The 19,695-nt window shown below is 40.1% G+C and overlaps 1 protein-coding gene across 1 annotated transcript in view; it reads left to right on the plus strand.

Annotated features, from left to right (window-relative positions):
• The window catches only part of MYO3A (myosin IIIA), a 218,340-nt gene that overhangs the window by 179,351 nt on the left and 19,294 nt on the right, over positions 1 to 19,695 (plus strand). Inside the window, exons 28-29 of the mRNA XM_044227979.1 lie at positions 603 to 1,494; positions 3,351 to 3,495. Of these exons, the coding sequence (XP_044083914.1) occupies positions 603 to 1,494; positions 3,351 to 3,495 (1,037 nt within the window). The remainder of the gene's footprint in view (positions 1 to 602; positions 1,495 to 3,350; positions 3,496 to 19,695) is intronic.

Here is a 19,695-nt window from a genome sequence, read left to right on the forward strand (position 1 = left end):
AAAATGTGGCTTAAAAAAAAAAAAAAGGCTGTAGAGAAGATGTTATCTTCAAGGTAAGGGAAAATCATTTTGGAAGAATATTGGTAAAGTAACAGCTGTGCACTTTTGGTCAGCATATTACATGATCATGAACTGTAGCGGGAACATTGCTTCCCTTAATTTTGTACGATACTTCCTGTGATCAGCAGACTTCACACTTATACAGCACGTCAGCCTAGTGAACACACCTGGCTTGCTAGTTTCAAGTTTAGGCACATTTTCCACAACTTCTCCTCCCTGTAGGTACTTCCTTTTGAAAAAGACACATCTTGAAGTGATTAAATTCCTAGAATTTTGATGCCTCGGGTGAAAATACGTGAGGATATTTCTCACCGGAAGTTGAAACTGGTTTTATCATTAATCTAAGCGACCACCAACTTCTGCTGCCAGAGAGAACGTTTAGGAAGGACTTGATTAATGTGACTTGAGAAGTTCTTACTTTGAGCTTGTTTTGCCCCCTTGGACTGTTGTCCCAACACCATGGTAGTGTGTAGCTATTGCCAGAAGCGGTGAATAATTTCCAGTTCAGTATCCTGTACTCAGATGCAATCTGTTTCTCCCAGGGAATCTTCTGCGAAGAAACAGACAGAAAATGCAGTCTCTACTAATGAAATAATCATTCCAGCTCCAACCCATAAGGGAAGTACATCTGTAGTGAAGACTTCTACTTTCAAAGCTGAAGAGGAAGGCACTTGGGCCATTGAAAATAACAACAGAAAATATCAAACTGAGAACAAAATGAATAACATGTTTGGGGAAGAGGCTAAGCGAGAACCACAGCTGGTCGGAGACTCTTGGGCAGAAGGACACCCCAAAAAGAAGTGCATGAGAGACCCAGAAGAGAACAGTAAGATAAGGAGAGTGGAGAAGGAGGACTCTGTGATCCAGAATTATTACCAGAGGTATGCAGAGGAAAGGAATTTTGAAGAATCCAAAGCAATATATCTAGAAAGGAAGGCCCTATCAGAAAGGCCAAGCTCCCCACGACTTTGGTCAGTGGAAAATGAGACAAAGCAGCCTTCTTTTAAAAAAACGTTGGAACCTAGTCTTAGCCAAAAGTCGGTCCACCCAAACGCAGATAGCAAGGAAAAGGAAAAGAAGACATCAGTGGTCACCCAGAAAGCACCAACATGCAGCCATCTGAGACTGGGGATGGCCCAAGAGAGACAGTCTGAAGCAACAGTCCAAGTGCAGGAAGAAGATAGAGCAGCCGTGTTCATTCAGAGCAAATTCCGGGGCTACAAGAGAAGGCAGCAAGTAAGGAAGGACAGGACGTCTTCTCTTAAAAATCAAAAGATTGTTGCGACACCGACCGAAGTAGCAAGAAATACTCACGATCTGTATTCCTGTCCCACAAAACATGAGAAATCCTGTAATTTCAGGACAAAGAATGACAAAGACCCGAAAGCAGTTTTAGAGAAAGAAGCATGTGATTTGGCCATCTTTTCAAAACAGGTATGTAAATAGATTTACTAGTAGAAATCTCAGGGAACCACACAGTAACTGAAGTAAACCTACAGCTCATGAGTAACTGATATTCTATTTCATCTGTTTTTATGAAACTGCAAACCTCTTTTATAATGCCTCAAGGGTCTTGCTATTCAAATAGCCATAATTTTTTTATAACAATGTGTCATAAGAAATAATGTAAGATATGACAGAAATCTTGTATAGTAAAGAGACCAGCTAACTAAAATGTTGGCATTTGAAAATGCAAATTTCCATATCTGAGATCTTTCATTAGAGCCAAAGAAAAAAAAGTTTTATAAATCCTCTGAAGTCTATGCTTTTTCTGCCCCAAATTTTGAGTAGAGCTCACTAGGTTTCAAAATTAGGCATAGCCATACTCAGACGTATGTGCAATGAAGACGAAACTCTACGTGTTACACCATGACAATGAGGCCATAGAGAAAACCCACAAAAAAGATTCCCTGTTGGAGAATATCTGTGCCATGAGTAGGCCATGTTTCAGCCGTTTCTAGAAGGAGGCAGATGGCTTTAGGGCTTCTCATGGGTTGTGTGTGGAACATTAATAATCAGTGTTCTGGAGGGAGACCACAGCGAGCAGCTCCTGGAAATGCCAATTCCAGATCTTGCTTTCTGCCTAGGTGTTCAACCTTCCATAAATCACTTTGTGCGTGGGCACCTTTATTTTTTCTTATGTAAAGTGAAGGATTTTAACTAGATGACCTCTAAAATGCATATTATAAGTTAATATGCATTGCCAGAATAGTCAGTAGCATATAAAATCGTGGCAGAAATATCATTAGGGGCACCTGGGTGGCACAGACAGTTACGCATCCAACTCTTGATCTCAGCTCAGGTCTTGATCTCAGCATGGTGAGATCGAGCCCTGCATCAGGGTCCGTGCTGGGAGGAAGGGTTAGAGGGATGGAGGGATGGATCTCATCATGAGTTAGATCAAAGAGGGACTGCCTAATACTCATGGACCCTAAACTCTGTATTTTGTCCTGACAGTGAGCCCATAACCAAAACGCCATTGCTGCTCCTGGACCCCTCTTTCATGTTAGAGGTGTGGCCCAAACATCTCCCAATGTCTGGCTGTTCCTACAGCTCTGCCAGCGCCCTCCTGTTCTATTTTTTTTTTAAGTACATGGAAATAGAGAGTTTAATACAATACGGTCTTTCTTTTCCTTGGTGCATACGTTTTCTCACCCTAAAGACCAGATTGGAGATGCAAATCCTGACCTACTGTGTGTCAGGGATGCGGAGGAGATGTAGAATGTCCAAGCTGTCTCCCTGGCGCTGGCAAATAATGCCCCAGGAGCTTCAGTGCTCCACGGGGACGAAGCGAGAGGCAAAAAAAAGCAGGAGCCCCACATGCGGCCCAGCAGCACAGCTGTGTAACCGAGCCCGGGGGCAGACCAGACAGAGGCAGAGGGGCCAGGTGGAAGGAGAGGAGAGTGGCCTGAAGTCAGACTGAGAACACTGGAAAGGAAAAGACGGGGTTAACACACTCCAAGGCAAAAGAGGGTTTCTACAGGCAAAATTGCTGCGGAGGGACAGTGACAGGAGCCTGGTCTCAGGAACCCCAGGAGGAGCTGATCAGGAGCATGACACGTTTGGCAGTTTTAAATGGAAAATGTGAGACGCGCAAGCCGCACGAAGGGGGAGGAGGCTTGGGCAGGCAAGGACTTTTCCAGACCTTGGGTTTTCAGACCAGGGTCAGGGTGGGTTCTGGAGAAGAGTCTGGGGGACTGTCAGTCAGGCATTTCCCAGCCCCCAGGGTACCTGTGGAGCCCTGTGAATTCTTTTCCTTGATTTAATCTGACACATGACCTTCTTTTTAGATATCAAAGTTATCTGAAGAATATTTCATTCTGCAGAAAAAACTGAATGAAATGATTTTGTCACAGCAACTGAAGCCTCTCTATCTGGGTAACTGTCCTCATAAGCCACTTAATAGACGAGTTTCTTCTCAGCAGTGCCTCTCAGGTAAAAATCAGTAGAGTTAGAACCTCCTGACGGGAAAGGCTGTGCCAGATACTTTGTTTATTGTTTCTGATTTTTATTCTCTGGCAGGTTTGAAGTAACTAATGTTCTGTTTTAGGGAGAACCTTCATTTCATTCCATTTCTCATAAATAGATAAAAACCTTTCCAGAATATTCCACATACCTCCTATTTTCTCTGACTTCATTCTCTCTCTCTTTTTTCTTTTTTCTCTTTATGTACACTTTAACTAGAACTTGGCATATGATATCAGAAGGGAGTAGAAAGGGATGGAGTTTGGGGGCGTGGGGCAGGGTGCAGGTTTGATAAGAGGGAGCAAAAAATAAAATATATCCATTCCTTTTGTCAATGTCTACAACCTTAAGTAGAGTATGGAAGGTTCAAATCTCCATTCAGTTGTACAAACCCAAATGCATTATTACATTTTCTTCTGGTCAACCTAAGTCACCCTCTGCTCCCATTTCACCAAACTGGTAGGGGATTAAGACTCAGTATTTATCAGACCTTCCACTCTCCAAGACCGTGCAAAGGCCCTGTGACATTATATACCCACCCACGGATCAGGTAGAGTTTGAGTTCACTAGTTATTTACCCACAGAGGGTAAAGAGTTACTGTTACTGAGTTACTGTTACCCATCTCCTCACTGGCCTCATGACCCCTTCAAGTCAGGAGCTCCTGCTCCTCTACCTGGAAACTGCAGGAGGCTCCCAGAAACGGCTAGGTTAGAAGTCTCACCTGGTCCACAGCTGCTCCAAGTAGCCATCATCTCTGAAGCCTTATCACCACCGCTGCTGACCTCTGTCTGGGAGAATCTCTATTTCTTATCCCTCACATTCTTGGAGGCTTCACACTCGCTCAGCACCTTCCTCCCCTACCTGGAAATGCTGCTCACCTTACGCAGCTTCTGTGAAAATCCCTCAGGCAGGAAAATACTAAGATGAGCCTGACTAGTAGTCCGATAGGGGAGGAAGGGAAAATATCTTAATGTTTCGATCAGTTATGCTGTCACACTATTTTCAAGTCAAAAGCTTTAACAAAAAGCTTTAAAAAAAAAAAAAAAAAAGGTGGCTCTCCAGCACTTTCTGGCCACTGCTGTCGGGCACTGGCCCAGAACCCCTTGCTGTTACGAAACAACTTAACACGTTGGAATCCAGATGTCCATTGGTTTGATGGCCTCCTGTGACGCATGCGCAGATGGTCTGCTGATAGAGGTACGGGGGAAGGCAGGGACTTTGGCTTATAACCCTCTTGGTTATATGTGCAGCAGGCCTGGTGAGTGCAGGGCAGTGAGGGGTTGGTGGTGTCAGGGAAGCAAGGGATGCCAGGCAGGGCTCCCTGTGTCAGCAGCTCAGCCCTGTGCTTAAGGGGAAAGGAGGGGTGGGGCAGGGAGGTGGCTTCTTAGGGACGGGGAGATAGGGAGGGAGGAGAGCCTACTGATGTTTTGTTATGACTTAGGCTTTTAAACATCTCAGAGACTCTGTGTGTGTGTGTGTGTGTGTGTGTGTGTGTGTGTTTAATAAAAATTGTGTATATTTAAGGCGTACCACTTGATGATTTGATACATAATACAGCGAAATGATGACTACGGTCAAGCTACTTCGCATACCTTCTCTTCCCACAGTTACCATTGGGTGTGTGTATGACGTGAGTGCCCAAGATGTATTCTCTTAACCAATTTCCAGTATTTAGTACAGTATGATAAACTATAATCCTCATGCTCTGTGTTAGATCTCTAGACTTCGTGATCTTACGTAACTGCAACCATGCGCCCTATAACCAACACCTCATATTCTCCCACCTCCCCATGGCTGCTAACCACAGTTGTGCGCTCTGCTTCCGTGCATTTGATTTTTTTTTTTTTTAGATTCTACATACAAGATAATGCACTTTTTTTTCTTTCTGTGTTTCATGTATTTCACCTAGCCTAATGTCTTCCTGATTTACTCATACTGTCCCAAATGGCAAGACTCCCTTCTTTCTCATCGCTGAATAATACTCCATTGTGTACGTGGGTGTGGGCGCACCGTGTCTTCTTTATTCACCTGTTGGTGGACACTTTGGTTGTTTTCATGTCTTGGCTATTGTGATTAATGCTGCCGTGAACATGGGAGCACAGATATCTCTTCGAAGTACTGATTTTGCTTCCTTTGGTTATGTACCCAGACGTGAGATTGCTGGATCAGAGGGTAGTTCTAGTTCTCTTTTTTTGAGGAACCTCCTTATTGTTTTCCAGACTGGTCACACCAGTTTGCATTCCCACCGTGTATAAGTGTCCCCTTTCTCCACATCCTCACCACAGTTGTTTCTCTTCTCTTCTTGAGAATATGCTTCCCAGCAGATGTTGAAATAATATCACATTGATATCACTTTTGATCTGTATTTTCTGTATGGTGAGTGTTATTGAACTCCTTTTCATTTACTGTTGGCCACTGGTATGTCTTCTTTGGAATAATGCCACTTTGGGTCATTTGCCAAATTTTAAACTAGGGTTGCTTGTCTTCTTGCTGTTGAGTTGTGTGAGTTCCCTATATATTTTGGATATTAATTGTTTATCTGATATTCACTCTTTACCTGATAGATGGCTTGCAAATACCTTCCCCTATCCCATACACTGCCTTTTTATTTTGTTGATGGTTTCCTTTGCCAAGCAGAAGCTTTTTGAATAGTTTCTTAAGCTTTGAGTGTCATATCCAAAAAAACTACTGCCAAAGCCAATGTCAAGGAGCTTGTTCCCTATGTCTTATTCTAGGATTTTTATGGCTTCAGGTTTCGTGTTTAAGTCCTTAATCCATTTTGAGGGGCTTTTTTTTGCAATGTAAGAGGAGTCCAGTTTTATTTTTTTGCCAGTGGATATCCAGTTTCCCCAGCACCATCTGTTGAAGGAACTATCCTTTCCCCTTGTGTCTTCTGGGTGCCCCTGTCAAAAATTAGTTGACCATGTATGTTTGGGTTCATTTCTGTGTTCTCTAATCTGTTCCATTGATCTTGGTGTCTGTTTTCATGCCAACATCCTACTCTCTTGGTTACCAACTTCATAATTTAGCTTGAAATCAGGAAGCATGATCCTTCCGACTCTGTTTTTCTCTCTCAGAATTCTCTGTTGAGGACTTTGGAGAGAACTAAAGCAGAAGAATATTGTAAGAAAGTTGATCGTTCACTTTATTCTTCAATCTGACATTTTTTAAATGGACCTAAGAAAAATGCCAGGAATAAAATTTCAGTTTATGCGGAAAGGATTGTAATTTAGGACATTTCTTTAACTTCAGGTTTAGAGGAGGGAGAGCCTTTTGTTCTATAGAGAGAGGTTGCATACTCTCTGACACTTTTTTAAGGTGAACTTGGCAAACATCTGAGTTGTCCTGTGTCCCGGAGAACAGCAGGGGAAGAGCCCACAAGAGACTGTGAAGTGGCCTAAAGACACAGAAGGATCTGGGTAGACCCGACAACCCAGAACCAAGGAGAAAGGGAAGACGTTGGCAGTAGTAGATGCTAGTGACCAGAGACTAGAGAGCAGTCACTCTCAGCAGATGCCAGTGAAAGTCTGAGATGTAGCTACAGAGCGGAAGGACTAACTTCATTGACGCTGTGAGGCTGCAAAAGCAACCCCCCACGCCACTCCCAACCTGGATGTGGCCCCAGGAAGAAAAGAGGAGGGTCAGAAACCTCAAATGACTAAGTTTACTCAGAAGACACTAAGAAAATTAAAAGAGACTGAGTTTAACTCAGACTCATTAAAAATAGTGGAACACTTGGGGCTCCTGGATGGCTCAGTCGGTTGAGTAGCCAACTTGTGATTTCGGGTCAGGTCATAATCTCAAGGTTCATGGGATCCAGCCCCCCGCATCAGCCCTGCACTCAGCAGGGAGCCTGCTTGAGAGTCTCTATCTCTGCCCCTCCCCCATTCACGCACATGCACTCCCTCAAAGAAATAAGTAAATCTTTTAAAAAATAATAATAATATAACACTAGAAAATGGAAATGAGCACTAAAGGGTAAAAATTAAGTCTAGTTTTAGGAAAATCAGATTGCATTTTTGTACAACTGAATTGTTGTACACCGAAAACTCAACCCTGCAATAGACAACTGCATTTTTGAAAGATCATTCCTATTGAGTTGTAGGGATAGCATTTGATGGCACAAAGGATACATGTGGAAGGCCAGCAAGAGATGAATGTGGTTTGGATACAGTGGTGGCTGAGGTGGTGACTGTTAGAGGCCAAGTTTTGTCGATAGAAGACCTGCTAGCTAGGCAGGTGGATAAGTATGTGGCTACGGAAGCCACAAGATCATTCAGGAAGTCACTGACCACGAGAAGAGAAGGGAGCCTAGAGTAAGAGTTCAGACCCATACAGATCAGGGAGAGAGGAACCAGCAAAGAGGAGCAACTGGGGAGATGGGAAGAACATGGGGGGGTCCCAATACCCTAGAAGGTCCATGAAGAAGATTTTTGGGGTGTCATGTAGAGTGATGCTGACAGAGTCAATTAAGAAGAGAATTGTAAACTGGCTGTTGAATTTCCTATGCACTGACAACTACTTACTAAATTCACAGCGTTTTTTTAATGTCAGAATAGATACAAATGGAAAAGGGGATGCAAATAATCATTGTGCTACATTTGGGGAAATTTCACCCACAACATCTTCTAGGCTTTATCATTGGAGAGAATCTATATTCGTGTACTTTGAAGTGGTGGGGGGGTGGGAGGTTGGGGTACCAGGTGGTGGGTATTATAGAGGGCACAGCTTGCATGGAGCACTGGGTGTGGTGAAAAAATAATGAATACTGTTTTTCTGAAAATAAATAAATTGGAAAAAAAAATAAATAAAAACAAGGAAAATGAGTTGTTGAAAAAAAAAATTGATGCAACTTTTTAAAAAATTTCTTGAATAGTTTGTGAAAATTTATGGCAAATATAGTTTGAAGAATTCCAACTAAGGGGTGCCTGGCTGGCTCAGTCAGTTAAGCATCTGCCTTTAGCTCAGGTCATGATCCCAGAGTCCTGGGATAGGGTCCTGGGTTCCTTGCTCATTGGGGAGCCTGTTTCTCCCTCTGCCTATCATACCCCGTGCTTGCGCCCTCCCTCCCTCTCTCTCTCTCTTTGAAAAGAAATAAAATCTTTAAAAACAAAACAAAACAAAACAAAAACAAAAAGGAAGAGAAAAGAATTCCAACTGCTATCACAAATTGGGCCAGATTTTGCTTTGTCACTTCTCAATATTTAATCCCTGCCCTGGTTCTAGATCCATCATTGTACCTTTACATGTGCTTTTCTTACTTCAGAAGAGGCAAACTCCAGTCTAAGTTTTAGACTCTGATTCTCTTTATAAAACAAACCAAGTTTCCTAATCACCTAACCACATTTAAGCCAAGAACTCCCATAACCCATTCCCTGTTTCTCCAGTTCTAGTGGTTTTTTTCCCCGATAGCTTCCGACACCTGTTGGCATCACAAACTTTGCACAGGTGCACACTTGTTGGAGGGAATGGATTATGACTACAGCAGTCAGCATTTACTCATCCTCAAAGTCATTTTATGTAGATTAGTTTTGTCCTCCTCAAATAGATTTTCAACTCTCAGCCAGCAGGACCATGTCATAAACCACTCTCTGCTCATTTTTCTGTTACCCTCTTTATTACACATTCATCACACAGTAGACACTCAGTAGCTGCTTATTAACTGGCCAGGAAGCTGCTTAATTTCCTCCAAGAATTATAGTAGAACAAGTGTAGTGGCCAGTGGAGTGAAGATTTGAACCTATGGATTCTATAAGAACAAAAAATGCAACATTACATTCTTTAAATGTTCATTGATTTTTATTTTTTTTAAGGTTTTATTTATTTATTTGACAGAGAGAGACACAGTGAGGGAGGGAACACAAGCATGGGGAGTGGGAGAAAGAGAAGCAGGCCTCCCGCAGGGCAGGGAGCCCATTGTGGGGCTCGATCCCAGGACCCTGGGACCACGACCTGAGCCGAAGGCAGACGCTTAACGACAGAGCCACCCAGATGCCCTAATCATTAATTTTTATATATTATCTGATTTTCAACCCCTCCAGTCAGGGGGAAAAAAAAAGTTTCTTTAAAAAAAGAGAGAGAGAGAGAGAGAATTTATTTATGGGACACCCAAGTGGCTCAGTCAGTTAACATCTGCCTTCAGCTCAGGTCATGATCTCAGGGTCCTGGGATCGAGTCCCGCATCACGCTCACAGGGACCCTCCTCCCTCTGCCTCTGCTGCTCTTCTCCCTGCTTGCACTCTTGCTGTCTCTCTCTCACACAAATAAATAAATAAAATCTTTAAAAATATTTATTTATTTATTTTAGGGAGAGCGTGGCCAGGGTCAGGGGCAAAGGGAAAGGGAGAGAGAAACCCTCAGCCGAGCACAGAGCCCAACTTGATCTCACAACCTTGAAATCATGACCTGAGTCAAAACCAAGAGTCAAATGCTTAACCGACTGTGCCATCCTGGCGCTCCAGGTAAAAACATTCCTATAATATATAGAAGCCCTGTTTCCTTGGATCATTAGAATTATTAAGCGCCGACTTTGGCAGCCACCCTCACCTGTGGAGGTGGATTTAGCTGATGCACTCTTAGCTCAGGTTCCTCAGTCCAACCCTGCGCTATGGACCTTGGCAAACTGTGCCTCCCCACAAAGAATTTCAGTTGGGAAACCAAAGTCAAGCTCATTTATAAGTAAGTCCATCATTAAAATAAGCCTAAGAGTCACCTGAATTTTTTTTTTTTGACAGAGAGATCACAAATAGGGAGAGAGGCAGGCAAGGGGGTGGGGAGCAGGCTCCCTGCTGAGCAGAGAGCCCAATGCGGGGCTCGATCCCAGGACCCTGAGATCATGACCTGAGCTGAAGGCAGAGGCTTAACCCACTGAACCACCCAGCCGCCCTCACCTGAAATTTTAATTCTTTCATGAGTCTCAGAAATCAATAGGCATCTCCAACTATCTGCTACTCCAGACTCTGTTGTAGGACTCAGTAAGCTTTAGCTGGATTCTATAAAGTGGCCTGGGAGAACGTCTTACCTATTCTAAAAAAAAAAAAAAAAAGCCCAACAAACATGGATAGTGCGCAAAGATAATTAAATTTTTCTTTTTTTTTTTTTTTGGTAAGATTTTATTTGTTTATTTGAGAGAGGGGGAGAGTGCACGAGCAGAGAGGTAGGGGCAGAAAGCGAGGGATAAAGACTCCCCACTGATCGGGGAGCCTGTTGAGAGGCTGGATTCCCCTGGGATCCTGGGACCTGACCCAAAGGCAGACGCTTAACCAATTGAGCCACCCAGGTGCCCCGATAACTAAACTTTCCAAGTTAATTTTAATAAGCTATAACTTTTCCCTGTAAGGTTTCTCTTTCTGTGAGATGTATTTTTTAATGTGCACAAGTGTGAAGGTAAAATAATGTCCAAATGAAGACTGAGCAACTAGTTAAAATTTTTAAAAATAAATTAAGGTAAGTACATGAACTACTTATTTTATATCTCTCTTTTGATAGCAGTTCTAATAAATTGAACCTGACAGGTGCTAAATGCACTTGCATTTCTGTTGAGAGAAAGGTAGTGTAAGGTATGTATACCTAGAACATAGCCGTTGGGTCATACATCCTAATACATTTTGTTGTGTTCGTAAGTATACAATGACATTGCGTTATTTCTCCCTGCCTGGTGTTTGGGGGAGATGTTTTGCTTCCTAATTATGGTACACCTGGCAATTTGTTTTGACCATCGTGAAGAGAAGAAAAAAAGATTAATTGCAGGACAAATTCTGGGAACACAAAAGCATATTCTCTTTCTTTGCGTTTACAAAGAAGCTGTGACTATCCAACAGGCTGTAATTTTTTAATGGGTTGCAAGGTTAACAAATAAGGATGCTATTGTAATTCTCATGCTTCATTTACATAATATCAACAGCAAATTCAACACTAGATCAAAGCAGTCCCTTGGCATGTACACATGCAGTGGATATAATAAGATGCTTTTAGGTTGCTTTGAGAGTAAATGTCAGGGGGGGAAACATCACAATTTTCCATTGATTTCTAAATTTTTATGGCATTTAGACTCATGCAATGACCCGTGATACGTTCAGTTATTATGATGCAGATTTGATCTGCTTGATTATTTAGGATTGCCTCTCACCTTGCCATTGTGATGCCAGCACCTAGAAATGCATTTTGCAGACTCTCCAAGAATATATTTTCACCTGTGTCTGTCCACATGCTCACACACATGTGAAAGCCAGCTAGCTCAAATAATGTTGGCTTATGTATTTTATAGAATTATTTTTTTAGTAAGAGTGAAAAAACAGAGATTTCAGAATTCTATTGCTTCCCACCCAATACTTCTCTTCCTGAGTTTATTTGCTATCGCTCTTTCTTTATAAGAAGTAATACTAACTCTCCAAGTCTCTTAAGAAGAGAAGTCAGTATATAAAATTAAATGACTTTATTTACAATCTTACAATTAAGTGAGGATCATTTAATTACATACTAAATACTAATCACATAAAGGAGTTTATTTCACATAAGTTTACAGTCTAAATTATGGATTTCTGATGAATTAACTGAATTAGTTTCAGACAAAACACTTGACCCAGAAGCCTCTGATGGAAACAGCTGCACTTTTGGCTCTCAAAATATTTCTCCTCATTCTACACTTTTTATCTACACTAAACTGTGGGGGTAGCTAATACATTCCCTATCATGTAGCTAATAAATTTTCCCCCAACTTCCCAATAAAGTTTTGATTAAAATGCACATAAAAATAGCAATAATATCAGCAGCACTGGAAACTGAGTTTCTTCTTTACTTATTTTGACACCCTATTACTTAGCTACATGGGATCAATTCAAAGAGAAATTATATAGCATAGTTAATACAATGTATAACCAACACCACAAATTCATGTCTGTCTATAATTTCACATCCTGTAGAGACAATAACTTTTCTTCCAAATATCTGTTGTATTTTTTTAATGTTCTTCTTCTTTTTTTTTTTTTTTAGTTTTTATATTAATTCCAGTTAACATACAGTGTAATATTAGTTTCAGGGGTATAATACAGTGATTCAGTACTTCCATACAACACCTATTACTCACCACAGATTGAATATTATTAATATTTTACTTTGCCTTTTGCCTCTGTCTTGGTCTCTCTCCCTTCCCGATCTCTTTTGTTTCTTCTAACTAGACACACTAGGCCGGGCCACAAACCCCAAAATCGTAATCAAACGAGATTACATTTTCTAACCATAATGCAATTGAGATAGAATTGAAAAACACATGTCAGGAAATTAAAAAATCAGTAAGATAATATGAAGTAAATAATTAGAGCTATAAATTATTTTTAATTAATAAAAATGGGAGTAGCCACATATAAAAACTATGAATGGGTTGCATCCAGGTCTATACGCATAGGAAAATTCAAATCCTTAAATGTTTTCATTATTAACTGAGAAAAAATAATGAAAAAAGAATGTAAGTTGAGAAATTTTTAAAGGAGATTCAAGGTTATTCAACACCAGGAAAAACAGAAAAAAGAAATAATTACGATATGACAAAAATATACCAAATATCTAAATGAAGCTAAGCTAATAGTTTTATTTGAAAATAACTTGATAAGAATTTGAAAATAAAACAACAAAATAAATTCCTAATTACTTAAAAAAGAATCCACAAAAAATTAGAAGTAAGAATGCTGAATTATCAAATGCTGTTGATAATACCAAAATCCTACCATACTATAAATGCACTCAATTTCAAAAAAAACAACTTGGGGATGAAATATAAATTTCTGAAGTCAGTCAACATGATGATGTGTCTGTCAAAGAAAAGTTGACAAGAACTTAGTATTTTAGACAACTACATTTAAAGTTCATGAGACAAGTAATTCCCACGTTATGTAATCTGAGAAAAAAAAAGGTAATATAGAAAATTGCCTATTTTATGAAGGTCACGTACCCTGAAACCAAAGTCTGACAGGTAACATTTTAGAAAGGAAGGAGGGAAGGAGGTGGGGAGAAAGGAAGGAAGCTATGAGCCAGTCTCACGATGTAGAGGTAAAACCCCTAAGTGCAATACTAACTGAAAGCAATATTACACTAAGAGACTCTCTAAACAGCACGTATTAATGGAACATGGTATCAAAAGGTCAAAAGAAAAAAGTCATCTTGATAAACACTGAAACAGTTTTCAATAAAATAAAACCTGGTCCTGATGAAAAGCAAATGAAAAATAGGAGGAGATTCTTTAACAATATGAAGACCACACTTCTTTTTTTTTTTTTAAAGATTTTATTTATTTATTTGACAGAGAGAGATCACAAGTAGGCAGAGAGAGAGAGAGGAGGAAGCAGGCTCCCCGCTGAACGGAGAGACCGACGCGGGACTCGATCCCAGGACCCTGAGATCACGACCCGAGCCGAAAGCAGCGGCTTAACCCACTGAGCCATCACACTTCTTAAGCCAATTGTCAACATCATTATCTCCTGTGAAACACTGGAAACAGTTCCGTTAGACAGTAGGATTAAGATAAGGATGCTAGTGACTATACTCTTATACATTATTTGGGAACTTCTACCTGATGGAATGAAACAGGAAAAGGAAGTCTTTTTTTTTTTTTTAACTCTTTAAAAAGTTTTATTTATTTATTTTTGAGAAAGAGAAAGAGAGAGCATGAGCACAAGCCAGGGTGGGGGGGCAGAGGGAGAAGCAGACTCCCCGTTGAGCAGGGAGCCCAATGAGGTACTTGATCCCAGGACCCTGGGATCATGACCTGAGCCAAAGGCAGACGCTTAAACAGCTGAGCCACCCAGGCACCCCAGTGAACAGAAGTTACTATAAAAGCATAGCTATTGAAAAAGGAGAAGTTGTAAGGGAATTAGTAGAAAACATGAATTTCAGTCTTAAAAATACAAGGAGTGAACCAAAATGATGGGTACCAGCAATATTCAGCAAAGATATATATGTGAATAGGTAAGTAGGTCTTCTTTCCTGTAAAAGTGTATAATGGGAAAAGAGCACATTAGAAATAATAACCCAAAAAGGTGGAGGAGTTTGAAATAAAGGTGGCAAGAAAACCACAAAGGCAAAAAAAGATGTGGATAAAGGAATGATACACTGTTTCTGGATTGGAACATAAGATACTGTAAACAGGACTATTCTAAAATTCATTTCTAAGTTGAAAAAGAAAACTGCATTCAATCTCTATGAGATTTTCTTTAGAACTTGAGATGTCCCTAAAGATCATTTGTAAATTTCAGAAAAAAAAGAATAATTACAAAGGAGGACTTTCTTTATTAGATAGTAAAATGAATAACATGAAACTCTAATAATTAAAACCATAGGCCTCTGTTATAAAAATCAACCACAGACTAAAGAAGTAGGATAGCCCTAAAATTAACCCTAATATATATCAAAACCTGTCACAAAAAAACACACAGCAGAACAATAAGAGGTAAATGGATAATTTGTAAAATCTTTCTGATGTGGAGAGAAGAAATAAGATAATCCTACTTGGGGCTGGATATGCAAATATTTCCCAGATATGTTAATGATTTCATTGTAAGAAATAAACCAAAAGCAACCAAATGATATGAACTAAGTCTGCACAATCTCTGCTAAGGAAAGAATCCAACATAAAAAGCAATAAAAGGAATTTTTAAATTTTAAAAGAAGAGATAGGCTAGCTGTGGACTGCATAAACGTTTAAACCTTCGAGAGATTATCAAGTGTCATTAGAAGTTAAAGAACCAAACACAAGATAAGAAACTTAAAAAAAATGGAAAAGGTGAACATGTGTATTGCCCAAAGGGCTCTTATAAATAATCAGGAAAAACATTAACATCCCCAATGGAAAAATGGGCACAAGACGTTGATCAATGAAGTGACGAATAAGAATATATATGATCACCCTAGAAATAGAAATACAAGTTAGAGCAAGTTGTTGTTTTTTACTTAGCAAAATGGCAAGGATGAAAAAATATTTAACAGTGATGAGAATGTTTAATTTTTCTCCAACACTAATTTAATTATTTAATTATTCTCAAACACTAACGGTAAGACTGTAGAGTCAACATTTCGAAAGTGATTTGGCAATATAGAAAAAATTGAAAATAGGTGTGCATCATTGACCCAGTAAACCCACTTATGAGGACACAGCCTAAGGAAACAACTGTAAGAGGAAAAATTTATGTACTGGGAAAAAATAAAATGAGACAAGAAGAAAATGATTAATAAGTAATGACACGTCCATACATCGAATATTAACAGCCCCGAAAATTCATTTTTCAAAGAATAACCTTGGCAAATGGCTAGCTAACCTAACTACTGGATAAAATATTACAGAATTGGAATTTGAATGCTGTGAATAATCAGCTTAACCTTCCTCCCTGTGAGGCGGTTCATTAAGAAGAGGACTTGGGCAAAAGGCTCTAGAAAAGCCAGGTATACTGGCTGAAGGAGAACAAGGTGCGCACTCTCCAGGAGAGTGGACCTTCTCCATCCCTCGCTGACATGGGCCTTCAGAGTCCACCTCTGCATCAAATTAAGAATCTGAATAATGTTACTGTAGCCTGGTACAGAGTCTCCACTGCCATGTGTGGGAAGACTAGAGTGTCACCTCCAGAGAAGTCCTCTTTGTTGCCAGGTTGGCTTGGGTCACTGAGAGCTTTCTTGACGTTTCCTCCAGCCATGCTCTGGACCAGACAGGCTCTAGTCAGGAATAATGGCTTAACTAATATGAGCCTTTCTCACCCCACCTTGACAGGAACCACCTATCTGTGTGTTACCAAGTAGGAACAGAGGGCAAGAAGAGACTAAATATTGTGTGTTTAGAATCAGATAACGTTCTTCTATTCTGTGTTTTCCAAAGGCCAATCTGAGAAAATGACTATGATCAGTCTATCTAAAACTGGGCTCTTCGGGAAATATTAACATTGGTTCCCCCTCAGGCTATCTACACATATATTTTTCAGATAGATTAAGATCTTCTGTCCTTGAAAAACAGCCAAGATGTAATGAGGGCCCTTAAATCCGGTTCTCTGGGCAAGTAGACTTGTGTTTTAATGACTGACTGTGTCCATAGTCCCGTGGACAGTCGCTTGGCATGACGGTCCGCCATCCCCCACGAAGAAGGCACTCTCAAGAGATCATCAGTGTCACCGTGTGTATTCTCTCTTAGGGTGACCTGCTTGGATGACTGTGCACAAGTGTGCAAGATGGCTGCGAGTAAGGACATAACCAACCTCATGACTAGAACAGAGCTAGGCTTTGAGGACTCTAGTCCAAGACCTCAGCCCAATGAGGGTGCCAGCCACTGAAAGCAGATATGCAGTGATCATGTCCAAGAGCCAAATGATAATCTAGAGGACATGTCTCTTTATTCCACAAACCGCCCCCCCCCCAAACAGAGCAGCTTTACTCTCCTCTGTTTCTCCTGTGACCTAACTAGACTAGACATGAGGGGCAGGCTTAGAGGGCAGCACCTTACCTAAACCTAGGAACGCAATTTAAAAACCAAATGCTCACCTCTCAAGGTTCTGGATATTAGTGCAATGTGCCTATATCAGGGAGTGGCAAAAAGCTGAAAAGCCCATGTCCTACGGAGCAAGCACAGATGCACTCTGGCTCTGGGACATCAGTTTTGGGTTGGTAGAAAAGAACGAGCCAAAGGAGTCACTTGGGCAGTCCTAATGGGGATGGAGGCCAGTAGCTGCCAATCGAGAAGGTCAGAGGAAGACTGTGAGTCAGATCCAGGTAATGGTAAGGCATCCCCAGAGCAGTAAGGATGCTCAGAAAAGCAGAAGCACCTCCCCTTATAACCCTTCACCTTGGGTAGACTCAAGAGAGCACAGACAGACAATACAGGAAAACAAGTGGCCAAATCCAGGGTAACCACGAAAATGAAAATGTCTCCAGAGCGTGCGCAGAGCAAGGGAGAGGGGACCAGTGTAGACTGAACTGTATCTTGTCTTTTCCACACTGGCTGGCCTGGCTGTGGAAGCAGTACCTTCTGGAAGGCATGTTGCAATCCTGAGTGCATGAATTCTGCCTTTGACATGCAGCAATGAATATTCCTCTCTTCTAAGATTTCCTGTAGGTCAAATGTATTGCTTGAAGTTCACAGACTGTCAGCAGGAAATGGAAATTTACAAAGAACTAAAAAATGGATTTCTTAAAAAATTACAATAACAGAAGTGCCTTTCTGTTCTGCTAATATCTGATTTAGATGATCCTGATGCAAACTATACTCTCAATGTATACTTAAGTAAAATAGTTAATTATTATTAAAATGAGAATAATATGGAGATAAGTTTCTAAAGCAAATATTGCCAATGACTTTTAAGCTTTCTTCCAAAAAAAAAAAAATATATTGAACTGTTTGTCCTTTCATTAGTCAAAGAAATGTGCATTCCTGGTAAACTAAACCACCTAAATATTACCAGAACTACAGTATAAATAAATATTTTACCTTCTGGCTATTTAATGTAGCAATAACCTTTATAAGCTAATATTTATCATGTGCATCACAAAACAGACACAAACCTAATTTTGCTACTGCCAACATTGATACTCTGCTGATAATTTGGGATTACAAATGTTTATGTCACTTACGTAATTAAGGGGTTAGAATGACGATAGCAGACAGTGTTTGTACCCCCCCAAAAGAACAAAAATTTAGAGGGCACAATCAACTTGCCTTTCAGGAATATTTGTATGCAGATAAGCTCATGGGAAGTTTGGTCTTCAAAAATAAAAAATAGTCTGGGGAAATTTAATTTAAATGCAATCAGACCCTGTTGAACACACTCATCAATAATTTTAACTTACTGGCTGGCCACTTTGCATGGCAATATCTTAAGTGAGACACCCTTTTAAGAACATTCAGCCCTCTGCGTCTCATTATCCTGGTGAAGGAAAAAAGTCCGTGGATGAACATGAGAACAGATTCTGCAAGAGACAAGAATTAAACAGAAATTCTTAAAATTCAACACATTTTGACTTTTATTATCTCTATAATATACACATACCCACTTGCCTATTTGTAATTTTACATAAATGAAGTACTTTTTGATATACCCTTTTTCCCCTATTTCCTTACCCCTGTTGTCCCTCCCCAACCCACATTGCCTTCCCCCTCAAGACAACCTTTACCCTAAAGCCTGTATGCTTTCATTGCTTTTGCAGATTTACACAGATATACCCACGTACTTATACCCACGTACACATACAGAGATTTTTGTCATTGTTTTATATAAATAAGATCATAATATAAATGTATACACATCTTGCTTTTCTCCTTCAGTTCCTTAGCAGGATTCCCTGCACATCAGCTGGCATAGCTTTAACTCATTCTTTTTACTGGCTAGATAATATTTCATGTGTATTTTACAGTGACTTAAATAAACTTTTCTCTCTTGCTAGACATTCACTGTTTCAATCTTTGGCCACTATGAAAGAGGTTGCAGATAACATCTTTGAGAAAATGTCCCAGTATTCCAGGATTTTAGTTTTGTGGCATAAGTTCCCAGGGTAGGGTTATTGAGTTGAAAGGTATGTTTAGTTTTGATAGACTGCTTTCCCAAAAGCCCTATCAATCAACATTTTCTTTAACAATTTGTGAGAAATACTTTTTTTTTTTACATCCTATTCAGTACTGTTGTTAACCTTCTTCTTAATCTTTGCTAAATGTCCCTAAAGTAAAATAATATTGCCTTGTTATTTTAACCTATATTGCCTTGTCTACTAGCCAGCGCTGGCACCTTCCTATGCTTATTGACTTTTTAGATTTGCTCATCTTGAACTTCCTTTTTAAACATTTTGCCCTCTTTTTCTGCTGGTCTGTATTTTTATGGTCATTTGCTAGCACTTTTATGTATTACAAATACAATCCCTTGACTTGTCGTTCGTATGGTAAATATAGTTTCCAAATCTATCTTGTGTCATCTGACTTTGTTGCCGTATTAATCTTGATCTATTTTTAATAGCCAAATATGTCTACTTTTTTATGACTTCTGGATTTTGGTTAAGATATTCATACCCCTAGATTGTTCCTGAATTCCTCTGGTTTCTCTTTCAAGAGTTTTATTGGTTCTTCAATTTCACTTATCTTGGACGCATCAGGAATTTATTTTCCTGTAAAGAGTGAGAATGGTGATGTAGTTAACAAAACTCACTTACCACTC

The sequence above is a fragment of the Neovison vison genome, chromosome 12, assembly GCF_020171115.1.
Source record: "Neovison vison isolate M4711 chromosome 12, ASM_NN_V1, whole genome shotgun sequence".
In the NCBI taxonomy this organism is placed as follows: Eukaryota; Metazoa; Chordata; class Mammalia; order Carnivora; family Mustelidae; genus Neogale; species Neogale vison.